The 14,472-nt window shown below is 36.3% G+C and overlaps 1 protein-coding gene across 1 annotated transcript in view; it reads right to left on the reverse strand.

Moving 5' to 3' along the window:
- The window catches only part of COG6 (component of oligomeric golgi complex 6), a 97,824-nt gene that overhangs the window by 15,435 nt on the left and 67,917 nt on the right, over positions 1–14,472 (reverse strand). The window contains exon 18 of the mRNA XM_033234544.1: positions 12,248–12,327. Within this exon, the coding sequence (XP_033090435.1) occupies positions 12,248–12,327 (80 nt within the window). The remainder of the gene's footprint in view (positions 1–12,247; positions 12,328–14,472) is intronic.

Raw genomic sequence — 14,472 nt, forward strand, 5'->3', positions numbered from 1 at the left:
ACACTCTTGTATGTTAAAATAGGGTAACTTAAGTTATCCGCATTCATTGCAAAAACTGAATTAGCTTGCAATTTATAAAGAAAAACTTGCTATGACTTTTCTAGTTCCTGCTATGAACTTTCTAGAACTAGAAATATCTAGTTTGAGTTCTTAAGTTCATCTGCTTAGGATTTCTTATTTCCTTTTTTGCTCATTCTTACATTAATTTCATGAATGTTTCATCCGTATCTAAAAACAATGTGTATTTTCTATAGTTTGTGTGTAGTATTTTAAATATTTCTTTTTTTTTTTTTTTGAGACGGAGTCTCACTCTGTCGCCCAGGCTGGAGTGCAGTGGCACAATCTTGGCTCACTGCAAGCTCCGCTCTGCCTCCCGGGTTCACGCCATTCTCCTGCCTCAGCCTCCCAAGTAGCTGGGACTACAGGCACACGCCGCCATGCCCAGCTAATTTTTTGTATTTTTAGTAGAGACGGGGTTTCACCATGTTAGCCAGGATGGTCTCGAACTCCTGACCTTGTGATCCACCCACCTCGGCCTCCCAAAGTGCTGGGATTACAGACGTGAGCCACCAAGACTGGCCGGTATTTTAAATATTTCTATTAGGTAAAGATTGGTAGTACTGTTCAACTATGAAGCATCATGTTAATGTCCTATTTTTTTGTATCAATTACTGAGAGGAGTTATGTTGAAATATCTAACTATATTTCTTGATATAGCTATTCCTCATCAATTCTGTAAGCTTATATTTCATGTTATTTGCAGCTCTGCTATTAAATGCACATATGTACTATTATATTTTCTTCATGTATTAATCCTATTATATTATAAAATGTCACAGTTTATCTCTGGTATTATTATCTGTCTGTAGTCTAATTTTTCTGAGAGTAATATAGCTATTCCAGCTTTATGATTAGTGCTTGCATGGTATATCTTTTGCCATCCTTTTAAACTACCTCTGCCTTTATATTTGAAATGAATTTTTTTACAGATAGCAGAGAGTTGTATCATGCTTTTTCATCCAATCTAACAATTTTGCCTTTTAGTTCAACTGTGTCTTGCCTTTTAGTTCAACCTAATTACTTATTAGGCTGTAATTAAGTCTATCTTCCTCCTACTAGTTTCATACTTGTCTCATTTGTTCTTTTACCCTCCTTTTGCACCTTCTTTTGATAAAATTACTTTTTAAAAATTCTATTTGATCTTATCTATTGGTATGTTAAATAACTTTGTTTGTTTTAATGGTTGTAGGAAGGTTTACAATCTACCTCCAATCAATACTATATATTGCATGGATAACTTAATATCCTTACAATATTATAACACCAAACTTCCACTTCCCTCTCACTGCATCTTTTGCACTTTTGTTGTCATATGTTTTATTACTATGTGTTAAAAATTCTACCATTAGGAGCAAGATGAGCAAAGAGAAGCCTCCAGTGATCGTCCCCCAAGCAGGAACGCCAAATTGAACAACAATCCACACAAAAAATCACCTTCCTAAGAACCAAAAGTCAGATAAGCAATCATAGTACTTGGTTTTAACATCATATTAAGGAAAGAGGCACTAAATAGGATAAGAAAGATAGTCTTGAATTGCTACACTGTCCTTCCCCTAATCCCTGGCACTGGCAGCATGGTGTGGAGAGATAATTTATGCACTTGTGGAAGGGAAAAAAAAGAGTGATTGTGGGACTTAGCAATGGAATTTAGTGCTGCCCTGTCACAGCAGAAAGCAACACCAGGCAGAACTCAGCCAGCATCCACAGAGGGAGCATTTAGACCAGCACTAGTCAGAAGGGAAGCCTCCGTCCCAGTGGTCAGAACCAGAGTTCTGGCAAGCCCCACCACCACGGGATAAGGTGCTCTGGGATCTGAAATAAACTGAAGGGCAAGTTTTGGGCCGTAAGGGCTCTAATTCGTGGGCAAGCTTCTGTGCTGTGCTGGGCTTAGAGCCAGTGGACTTGGGGTGCATGCGACCTAGTGAGACACCAGCTAGGGCAGCCAAGGGAGTACTTGTATCACTCCTCCTGCAACCCCAGGCAATGCAGCTCGTAGCTCTGGGAAAGACTCCTTCCTTCTGCTTGAGAGAGAAGAATGAGAAGGACTTTGTTTTGTATCTTGGATGCCAGCTCATCCACCTCAGAACAGAACACCAGATATAACAGATTCCTAAGGTTCCTGACTCCAGGCCCTGCATCCCAGACAGCTTCTCTGGACCCACCCAGAGACAAGGGAAACTCATTGCCCTGAAGGGAAGGACACAAGCCTCGCTGATTCATCACTTGTGGACTGCAGAGCCCTTGGGCCTTGAGGGAACATGGGCAGTAGCCATACAGTGATCCCTGTGGACCTTAGGCAAGACCCAGTACTATGCTTGCTTTGGATCTCACCCAGCACAGTCCCAGTGGTGGTGCCACAAAGAGGCATGTATCACCACTCCCCCAGCTGCAAGGCAGCTCAGTACAGACAGGGAGAATCTATTTGCTTGGTGGAAATTAAGGGAAGAGAACAAGAGTCTACGTCTAGTAATCCAGGAAGTTCTCCTGGATCTCACCCAAGAACACCAATGTAGTACCTCACTGAGTCTGCAAGAGCCATAGGGCTTGGGGTGTTCCCTAATGTAGACACGGCTGCAGTGACCAAAGACTTAATTCACAACACCCAAGTCCCCTTGAATACTTGGAAAGCCTTCATAAGAAGGACAGATACAAGGCCCAGACTGTGAAGACTATAATACCCACCTCGTCAATGCCCAGACACTGATGAACATCTACAAGCATCAAGACCATCCAGGAAAACATGACCTCACCAAACGAATTAAACAATGCACCAGTGACCAACCCGGAGTGATAGACATTATGTGGCCTTTCAGACAGAGAAACCAAAATAGTTGTGCTGAGGAAGTGCAAAGAAATTCAAGATAACACAAAGAAGAGATTCAGGTCTTGTTTTTTGTTTTTATGAAACAGAGTTTCACTCTCGTCGCCCAGGCTGAAGTGCAATAGCGCGATCTCGGGTTCAAGTGATTCTCCTGCCTCAGCCTCCCGAGTAGCTGGGATTACAGGCAGGCGCCACCATGCCTGGCTAATTTTGTATTTTTAGTACAGATGGGTTTCTCCATGTTGGTTAGTCTGGTCTTGAATTCCTGACCTCAGGTGATCCACCTGCCTTGGCCTCCCAAAGTACTGGGATTATAGGCATGAGTCACTGTGCCTAGCCGAAATTCAGAACCTTATCAGATAACTTTAACAAAGAGCCTGAAATAATCAAAAAGAAGCAAACAGAAAGTCCAAAGCTGAAAAACACAAGTGCCATGCTAAAGAATGCATCAGAGTCTCTTAGTTGCAGAATTAATCAAACAGAAGAAAGAACTACTGAGATTAAAGACAGGATATTTGAAAATACACAGTAAGAGAAGACAAAAGAAAAAGGAATAAAAAAAATGAAGCACACATACAAGATCTAGAAAATAGCCTCAAGGGAGCAAATCCAAGAGTTGCTGGCCTTAAAAGAGGAGGCAGAGAGAGATTAGAGTAGAAAGTTTATTCGAAGGGATAACAGAGAACTTCCCAAACCTAGAGAAAGATATCAATATTCAAGTACAAGAAGGTTACAGACCACCAAGCAGATGTAATCCAAATAAGGCTATCTCAAGACCTTTAATAATCAAACTCCCAAAGGCCAAAGAAAAAGAAAGGAATGTAAAAGCAGCAAGAGAAAAGAAACAACCTACAAAGGAGCTCTAATACTTCTGGCAGCAGACTTTTCAGTGGAAACCTTACAGGCCAGGAGAGAGTGGCATGACATAAAGTGCTGAAGGAAAAAAAAACTTTTATCCTAGAATACCATATCCAGTGAAAAGATCTTATAAACATGAAGGACAAATAAAGGCTTTCCCAGACCAAAAAAACAAAAAAACAAAAAAAAAGGACTTCATCAACACCACATCTGTCCTACAAGAAATGCTAAGGAGAGTTCTTCAATGTGAAAGAAAAGGATATTAATGAGCAATAAGAAATCATCTGAAGGAACTAAACACACTGGTATTACTAGGTACATAGAAAAACACAGAAAAATATTGTAAACTGTAACTGTGGTGTGTAAACTACTCATATCTTGAGTAGAAAGAGTAAAAAGATGAACCTATCAAAAATAACTACAATAACATTTCAAGTGACAGACAGTATAATAAGATATAAGCAGAAACAACAAATATTAGAAAGCAGGGCAATGAAGTTGAAGGGTAAAGAGTTTTTTATTAGTTTTCTCTTTGCTTGTTTATTTACACAATCCATGTTAAGTTGTTGTCAGTTTAAAATAATGGAGTATTAAGATATTATTTGGAAGCTTCATGGTAACCTCAAGTCAAAAAACATACAACAGATATACAAAACATAAAAAGCAAGAAATTAAAATATACCACCAGAGAAAATCAACTTCACTAAAAAAGAGACAGGAAGGAAGGAAAGAAGGAAATGAAAACCACAGAAGAACAAGAAAGCAAATTTTTAAATGGCAGAGTAAGTCCTTATCAGTAATAACACAATGTAAACGGACTATGGTCTCCAATCAAAAGTCACAGAGTGGTTGAATGGATTAAAAAAACAAGACCCAAAGATCTGTTGCCTACAAAAAAAATACTTCATCTTTCATAAAATACTTCTGCTTTCATAAAAGCAGACACAGACTGAAAAAAAGAAAGATAGAAAAAGATACTCCATGCCAGTGGAAACAAACAACAAAATAGGAGTAGCTATACTTATTTATATCAGAAAAAATAAGATTTGAAGGCAAACATAAAAAGAGACAAACAAGTTCAGTATATAATGATAAAGGAGTAAATTCAGCAAGAGGGTATAACAATTGTAAATATACATGCACCCAACATTGGAGCACCCAGATATACAAAGCATTATTACAGATAATGAGAGAGACAGGCCCCAAAACAATAATAGCTGGAGGCTTCAACCCTCTACTTTCATCACTGGACAGATTTCCCAGAGAGAAAATTAAAAAAGAAATATTGGACTTAATCTACACTACGGACCAAATGCAAATACACCTAATCAATATTTGTAGAGTATTTCATTCAATGGCTGCAGAATAAACATTTTCTCTTCAGCACACAGATCATTCTCAAGCACAGACCATATGTTAGGACACAAAAAAAGTCCATAAAATTTTTTAAAAATGAAATTATATCAAGTATCTTCTTTGATCACAATGGAATAAAACTAAAAATCCTAACAAGAAGAATTTTGGAAACTATACAAACACATGGAAATTTAACAGCATGTTCCTGAATAACCAGTGGGCCAATGAAGAAATTAAAAAGGAAATTAAAAAATTTATTGAAACAACTGAAAATGGAAACAACATACCAAAACCGATAGGATACAGTAAAAGCAGTAGTAAAAGGAAAGTTTATAGCTGTAAGTGCTTACATAAAAAAGTAGAAAAGCTTCAAATAAACAACCTAATGATACATTTTAAAGAACTAGAAAAGCAAGAGGAAACCAAACCCAAAATTAGTGGAAGTAAATAAATAAAGATCAGAGCATAAATAAATGAAATTGAAACAAAGAAAAGTACAAAAGAGTGATGAAACAAAAGGTGATTTTTTGAAAAGATAGACAAAATTGACAAACCTTTAGCCAGACTAAGAAAAGAACCAGAAGATCCAAATAAATAAAATCAGAAATGAAAAAGGAGACATTATAGCCAGTACCCCAGAAATTCAAAGACGCATTACAGGCTACTATGAGCAACTATAAACTTAGAAGAAATGAATAAATTCCTAGATACACGCAACCTGCCAAGACTGAACCATGAAGAAATTCAAAACCTGAAGAGACCAATAACAAGTAATGAGATCAACGCCATAATAAAAATCTCCCAGCTAAAAAACGCCAGGAACTGATGGCTTCACTTCTGAATTTTACCAAACACTTAAGGAAGAACTAGCGCCAATTCTACTCAAACTATTCCAAGAAATAGAGGAGAAGGGAATACTTCCACGTTCATTCTATGAGGCCACCAGTATTACCCTGATATCAAAACCAAAGACAGATTAAGAAAAAAAAAAAAAAGTAAAACAAAAATACAGGCCAATATCCCTGATGAACAGTGATGTAAAAATTCTCAAAATAATAGGGAAAAGAATAGAAAAAGAAAATGATCTGAAAGAATTTTTCCTTTTTGGCCAGGCACAGTGGCTCACACCTGTAATCCCAGCACTTTGGGAGGCCGAGGTGGGTGGATCACGAGGTCAGGAATTTGAGATCAGCTTGGCCAACATGGTGAAACCCCGTCTCTACTAAAAATACAAAAATTAGCCAGGCGCGTTAGCAGGTGCCCATATTCCTACCTACTCAGGAGGCTGAGGCAGGAGAGTTGCTTGAACCTAGGACACAGAGGTTGCAGTTAGCCAAGATCGCACCACTCTACTCCAGCCTGGGTGACACAGCAAGATTCCGTCTCAAAAAAAAAGAAAAAAAAAAAAAAGAATTCTTCCTTTTTGTACCCATTTCTTACAGTGCATTAAGCTGGGGATAAATCTTCTCTGTTTTCATTTATTTCAAAACATTTATTTCACTTTCAGTTTTTTTTTGATTGATCATTTAAAGTTGACATTGTTTTTATACTTAGCTTTTTAAAGGTGATGATATTCTACTGTGTTCTGGTCTGTGCTGTTTCTAACGAGAAGACAGTAGTAATGCCACTGTTCCCTGCAAATGTCTTTAAAAATTTACCTCTTTATCACTGGTTTTCAATAATTTGATTATGGTATGATTTGGTATTTAATTTCTTGGGCCTGAGGGTTCCTATTTGCATAACATTTAGACAAAATTCCCCTTTTATTCAAATTTTTCTGCTTCAATTACACTATGATATCTAATTATACACATTAGACTGCTTAGTATTATCTCACAATTCTCTAAGACTCCATCTGTTTTCCAGCCTTTTAATTTTTTTCTATCTGTGCTTCAGTTTCTATTGTCCTCTCTTCAACTTAACTGATCTTTCTCTCTGGAGTGTTCAACTGGCCTATAAGCCAATCCAGTGAATTTTTCATTTTATATACTGCATCTCTGAGTTCTAAAATTCTCATTTTGTAAAATCCCCTATTTGTTCTCTCAGGGTCATGTTTTCCTTTAAATTCTTGAACATATTTTTAACAGCTTTTTAAAAACACCTTATCTGCTAATTCTGTAAACTTTATCATTTGAAAGTATGTTTCTGTTGACTGATTTTTTTTTTCCAGGTTTGGCTCATATTTTCCTGCTTTCTCACTGCAATAGTATTTTATTGCATGCTTAGCATTATAGATGTTAGCATTATAGACTGCACGCTTAGCATTATAGATGTTGATTGTCTGTAACTGTCATCTTTAAGTATGTTATGTTTTGTTCCGGAAGGCAGTTAACTTAATTACAGATCAAGTTGATCATTTAGAGGCTTGATTTTAAGCTTAATTAGTATGAATATAAAGTTGCTCTGATGGTTAATTGTAAGGGTTAACTTGACTGGATAAGGGATGCCTAGTTAGTTGATAAAGCATAATTTCTGGGTGTGTCTGTCAGGGTGTTTCCCCAAGAGATGGGCATGGAAGTTAGGAGACTGAGTGAAGAAGATTCCCCATCAATGGGGCGGGCTGCATCCAATCAGCTGAAGGCCTGAATGATACAAAAAGGTAGAGGAACAGCAAATTGCTCTTTTTCTCTCCTGCAGCTAAGATACTCTTTCTTTTCCTTCCCTTGACATAAGAATTCCAGGTTCCCCAGTCTTTGGAGATTAACCCTGCTTTTAAGGTTTGGACTTTCTGAGGTCTCTAAAGCATTCAGTTCACAGCTGTCCAGTAGTTCTTTTCCTGGTAGTTTTTTGTTGTTGTTGTTAATTTTACCCCAAACTTGCTTTATTTTTGTCTATATGGATATTCCTAATAGTACAGGTGAATAAAAGAAGGTAGTTAAAAGAAAAAAAAATTCAATTTCTCTAAAAAAAATTGCTCCATTATAGGTACATGCTTTATTTCTAACATATTATTTCTATAACGCAGGAAAAACCTTGAATAAAAGAGTTATCAAATCTTATCCACTTTCCCATATGCTCACTTTAGGAAGCATCTGCATTCTCTTTATTTCTTAAGTTATTATGGAAGTAACTGTGACTCAATAGCAAAGATTTGTTGAGAACATTTTATATATGCACAATTGTGGTTTCTATAGTCCAAACTCTATTTTGTACTGTTACAAGGTGAATATTTGGAGATTTTGTATTGAAAATAGAACAACAAGCTTCAAATTCACTCCAAAGGGAAGACTTCTTTAAAACCATTTTCTTTCTCTATTCTTTTTCTTATTTCCTATACCACCTTGTTTCCTAGCTATTTAAATGTATTCAATAACTTATTCAAGGGCTGAGGTGCTCAATCAAAATCTCTTTGAAAGTCAATCAAACGAAGACAAGACAAGAAAAAGGGAGACACGAGTTACAGGTGTCCCAAAGATATTGCAACTATGAAGATAAACAAAGTTCAGGAGAAGAGAATATGAAAAAAACAAAAACAGATAGTATACGTGCAATTTAACAATCTGCTTTAGGCCGGGAGTGGTATCAAGCCTGTAACTCCAGCACTTTAGGAGGTCAAGGTGGGCAGATAATTTGAGGTCAGGAGTTTCAGACCAGCCTGGCCAATATGGAGAGGACCCATCTCCACTAAAAATACAAAAATCTGCCAGGTGTGGTGGCATGCACCTGTAGTCCCAGCTACTTGGGAGGCTAAGGCAGGAGAATCACTTGTACCCGGGAGACGGAGGCTGCAGTGAGTCGAGATTGTGCCACTGCACTCCGACCTGGGTGACAGTGCCAGACTCTGTCTCAAAAAAAATAAAAAATAAAAATCTTCTTTAATGTTTAATCTTTTTTTTTCTGAGATGGAGTCTTGCTCTGTCACCCAGGCTGGAGTGCAGTGGTGCAATCCCAGCTCACTGCAACCTCCGCCTCCTGAGTATCTGCTGGGTTCCCTGGCCCGGGGGTTGGGGACCCCTGCTTCACAGCATCTGGGCTATATGTCATCTTTCAAAGTATATTAAAACCTCTCTTCAATCATTATTGCGTTCAAGAGATTCTCCTGCCTCAGCCTCCCAAGTAGCTGGGACTACAGGCATGCACCACCACACCCAGCTAATTTTTGTATTTTTAGTAGAGACAGAGTTTCACCACACTGGCCAGGCTGGTCTTGAACTCCTGACCTTGTGATCTGCCTGCCTCGACCTCCCAAAGTGCTGGGATTACAGGTGTTCAGAGAACCACCGCGCCCGGCCTGATGTTAAATCTTAAATGTGTAAAATGCCCTATATTTTCAAAGCAATCCTGATTTTGAAAATAAGTAGCTAAATTTATACTATAATTTCTGTTCATCTAAACAAATATTGAAAATTATGTTGCAGATCACATTTAATTTTCGAATACTTTGCAAATAACATTTAAAAATATTTCTGAATGAAAACAAAGGTAAATAGGTACTAAGAAATTTCAAATTCTTGTTTGTAGTATTAATACTTATATAAATAATATGCATATCTCAATTTTAAATGTCATTATAAATAGCAAGAATTCATAATAGGATGTTAGGCACATATCATAAAATAATTTTTAAAACTGAATTAAAAATTCACATTTAAAAAAAGTACCAAAACTTTTTTACTTGTCTGATAACAAAATAACAGTTTACATTGTAACTGTTAGACAATGGGACAATAAAAGTAAATGAGAAACTAAAATATTCTCAATAATGGAAGACAAACATTTAATTTTGAAAATGATTTAAGCTTAGGAAATTTGACAAGTTTCTGAGGCAAAGAACTCAAATAGATCCGTATACAATACTCAATCCCATCGCTGGTTCAACAGTTTTTTTTTAAACTGTTACCAAGACTAAGGAAGAAAAATAAAATTTTAGAAGAGCCTAAGAATGTATAATTTCGAAATTTTGTGGAATGTTGCCAAACTGCCCTTTGAAAAGATTGTACTAATTTATACTGTCATTAAAAAAGTGTGAAAATGCCCATTTTCTCGGACCTGTTCCATTAGTATGTCATAAATGTTTTATTGTCAGCAGTCTGATAGATAAAATTTCTCATTGCTTCAGTTTGCATTTTTTGGTAATTACCATTTCCTCAGATATTTACTTGCCATTTCCATTACTTCTGTGAGTTGTCCAAATATTCAGGCCTGTTTTTCTACAATCTGTATTAATTTATAGGATCTTACTACATATTAAGGAAAATATATTAAGGATAATTTATCTGTTACATATTTTGCAAATATTTTTCCATATTATTGTTTATATTTTAACTTAGCTTATATTATCTTTTTCTGTAAAAGCCTTAAAATGTTACAGAGCCAAATCTGTCCATCTGTTTCCTTTATAGCAGCAGTTCCCAATGTTTTTGGCAGCAGGGACTGGTTTTGTGGAAGACAATTTTTCCATGGACGAGAAGCTGGGGGATGGTTTTGGGATGAAACTGTTCCATCTCATAAGGAGCACACAACCTAGATCCTCCAGGCACAGTTCACAATAGGGTTCATGCTCCTAACAGGCGGGGTCCCTGGCCCGGGGGTTGGGGACCCCTGCTTCACAGCATCTGGGCTACATGTCATCTTTTAAGTACATTAAAATCTCTTTTCAATCATTATATTATGAAAAGAGAAACAATATACTTCACATGTAGTGTCACTGCTAACAACATTCAAATATTACGTACTGAGACATGGTTAAGTTAAAAAGAATTACAGGTATTCAGTTAAAAATTTAATAATTTAAGAAGCACATTGGCTGGGTGCAGTGGCTCACGCCTGTAATCCCAGAACGTTGGGAGGCCGAGGTGGGTGGATCACGAGGTCAGGAGTTCGAGACCAGCCTGGCCAATATGGTGACCTCCATCTCTACTAAAAATACAAAAATTAGCTGGGTGCGGTGGTGGGCGCCTGTAATCCCAGTTACTTGGGAGGCTGAGGCAGGAGAATTGCTTGAACCTGGGAGGCAGAGATGGCACTGAGTCAAGATCACTGCACTCTAGCCTGGGCAACAGAGCAAGACTCCATCTCAAAAAAAAGAGAAAAAAAACGAAGCACATACAAACAACCTGAGTCACAGCATAACAGTTTCTTTGGTAATCTCTTAAGTCTTCAGAATTCTGGTTATGTAAACAGTATAATATCTTTTAGGATAATACAATATAAAGGTCACAAAAAAACACTAAATTCATTTACTCTAGTCACTCACCTAAAATGGAACTTTCCTAAGTCTGTGTCTGAGAAAAAAAAAATGGTCCATTGATTTCCAGCTAATTTTAATTGATACCAAATTCTGTATGGTGAGTTAAAAAGCTGCTTCCTTGCTCTATTTTTTGCTGTAGGTCTATGCTCAGGAACAGAAAATAAGTATATCACCTCTACAACATTACATTCTTTTAGATGTCTGAAATGTTTTCTTCAATAGTTCTTTCCTTACTGTACACTTTAATGTAAATATTTGTTCACGTGTTTAACTGACCTATTAGGTTATAAGCTCCATGAAAACAGTGCAAATGTCTTTTAAACCTTAACTCCTAGTGCCTGTTACGTAGAAAACACTTACTGCACTGCTATTTGAATAGAAAGGAAAAAATAGTGTAGATAACGTTGCCTAATTTCTTACCTAGACAATTTTGCCAATATTTTTCTTAAAATCAAGAAAGATTATATAATCTATTTCTTCTAATTGTTATATTCTAATATTTTCATGTATGATTCTGTGTCCTGAATACATTCCTGATAAATGATACTGAGTAATTTTATATCTACAGAAAACTACCTTAGATTCAAAATAGTCTATAAATCAGTTCATCTGCATCGCATAATGAATATATTATTGATTTTCCATAACATATTCAACATTATTCTAACATGTTTGTTAACATAAAGGTATTTGGTATTACAGCTACATAGCTTCAATTATATTCAAAGTAATTATAAAAATCATTTACTAATGAGAGATTTTGGAGTGACACATAGACATGGAATAAGTACAGACATGTTCAGATCACATCCTTTGGTGTGCTGAGGCAGAAGAAAGGTTGAGAACTACAGATTTTCAATGGTAAATCGCCTATTCTTGAAAATAATTTTTTTCCAAAAAACGTACTTGATATTTAAAAATATGTGAATCTTTACCAACTACTTGGGACCAAAAATACTTACTTCACTGTGGCACTTAGAAGAAAGTTCAGCTGTGGTATTAATAGGTTGTCTGGGGCTGACAGATAACGATCAAACTGAACCTAAATGAAATAGAGAAATACAAAATATAAAGTACATACATGTGCTAACAAACATCTCAAATATAAACATATCTTTTTTTTTGAGGCAGCGTCTCACCTGTCGCCCAGGTTGGAGTGCAGTGGCACAATCTCGGCTCACTGCAAGCTCCGCCTCCCAGGTTCACGCCATTCTCCTGCCTCAGCCTCCCGAGTAGCTGGGACGACTACAGGGTGCCCGCCACCGCGCCCAGCTTATTTTTTTTTTATTTTTAGTAGAGACGGGGCTTCACTGTGTTAGCCAGGATGGTCTCGATCTCCTGACCTCATGATCCGCCTGCCTCGGCTGGGATTACAGGCGTGAGCCACCGCACCCAGCCAAACATATCTTTTAAGAATTAAATACTTGAGAAAAATTCCATACTCCAAATAACTAGATTGTTGTGTTCAAACTGTGTAGTATTTCATAAACATTCTACCTAAAACTCCCTAAAACTGTCACATCTGTAATATAGTCAATATTAGCAATATTTACTTTTAAAATCCTGAATCCAAACCACTCATTTTAGTCTTCCTCATAAAGCTTTTAAGTAATAATATTAACAAAAAGTAAAGTCATCAGGTTTCAGGTCTACCTGTTTCTTGATTTTACTATATTTATTCATTTGTTCATTAATCCATTCATTAGTTCAACTAATACCTACCATTGAAAAGGTACTATATTAAGTAATAGAAGTATAAAAATGAGCAAAAAAAAAAGGATAGTCCCTAGCTTCATAGAGCTTATGACCTAGCAGGAGAGGTGTTAAACAGGCAATAATATAAATAAATATAAAATTACAAACTTTGTTAAATGCTATTAAGGAACAAAACAAGGTACTATAAAGAATAAATCAAGGACCTAGTCTGTGGATTTGGCAAAAGCATCTCTCAGGAAAGGACATTTGAAGTGAAATCTTAAAGATTAATATACATTAAGTAAGTGGATGGATGGGTGGGGAGGTTCAGGGAGAGTAGACAGCATGAAGGCTTGATGTGGGAAGGAAAACAGCTAGGTAAGTAGAAATCATGTAGGACTGGTATGCTTATTTAAGGATTTTAATAATTTTAAAAGCATTAGTAAACCATTTAAGTTAAGTAAGGGAGAAATCTGATTTAAGTTTTAAGAAGCTAACTCTGGCCATAGGAAGAATAGAATGGAAGATTGCAATAATAGATGCAAAGACACCAATTAGATACCTTAGGCACCTACTGCAGCATTTTTAGACTATGGGGCAATCAAGATGAAAGAAGTAAAGACATTTGAGGACCATCAGGACTTGGTTACTGATAGAATGAAGAGATTGACTCCCAGATTTTGGATCTGTATAAATTAATTCACTATATTATCGTAACACAAAACTGTACTCTTCATTCATTTGTGTAGTAGCTGCATCCCTTACTAGATCATATCTGTTTTCATCCCAGTTCTTAGTATGATGACTAGAAAATAGCAGAAACTTGGTTAATAACTATTTAAATGATAAATGGATAGAAGGTCTTACAATTTTCCGAGTTAATAATGCCTGGAAAAGGACTTCGGTTTGGGGTGGAATGGGCAGAGTTAGTTTTGGACATGCTGAATTGAAGTGCCTTAGAAACCCCTAAATGGAGACAACAAATGGTTGTATATAATCATGTATTAAATACAAAACTCAAGCAAGATTTGTTTCTTTAGAGAAATCATATATTCATATTCATCTTAATTGTTTTGAAAATTAACACCAGGAACATGAAGAATTTTTAATGGCATTTAAAATATTTTATGAGTTGTATTACAGACTGGATATGTGTCAAGAGAGGAGAAACAGAGGGAGGGAACACACATTTGCTACTAACTAATGTTACAGATGTAAGTGTGAGCATAGACCTTCATTTTTTGGGGGTAAATACCTTGAAGTGGAATTTTACTGGATAGTATGGTGAGTGTATATATAACTTCCTAAAAAACATATCTTTTAATGAATCTAAAATTCAATTTCATCTATTTTTATTTAAACTTTTTAACATTGAATTTTCTTTGCATTTCTAATTTTTGCTATTATATTTTTGTTTTATATATAGAAGTTGTAACTGTTGCTTCTATATAGTGTCTTTTATTATGACATAATGTTTCTGCTTTGTTGCATT

Source organism: Trachypithecus francoisi, unplaced genomic scaffold (assembly GCF_009764315.1).
Source record: "Trachypithecus francoisi isolate TF-2019V2 unplaced genomic scaffold, Tfra_2.0 Contig01461, whole genome shotgun sequence".
Taxonomy (NCBI): domain Eukaryota; kingdom Metazoa; phylum Chordata; class Mammalia; order Primates; family Cercopithecidae; genus Trachypithecus; species Trachypithecus francoisi.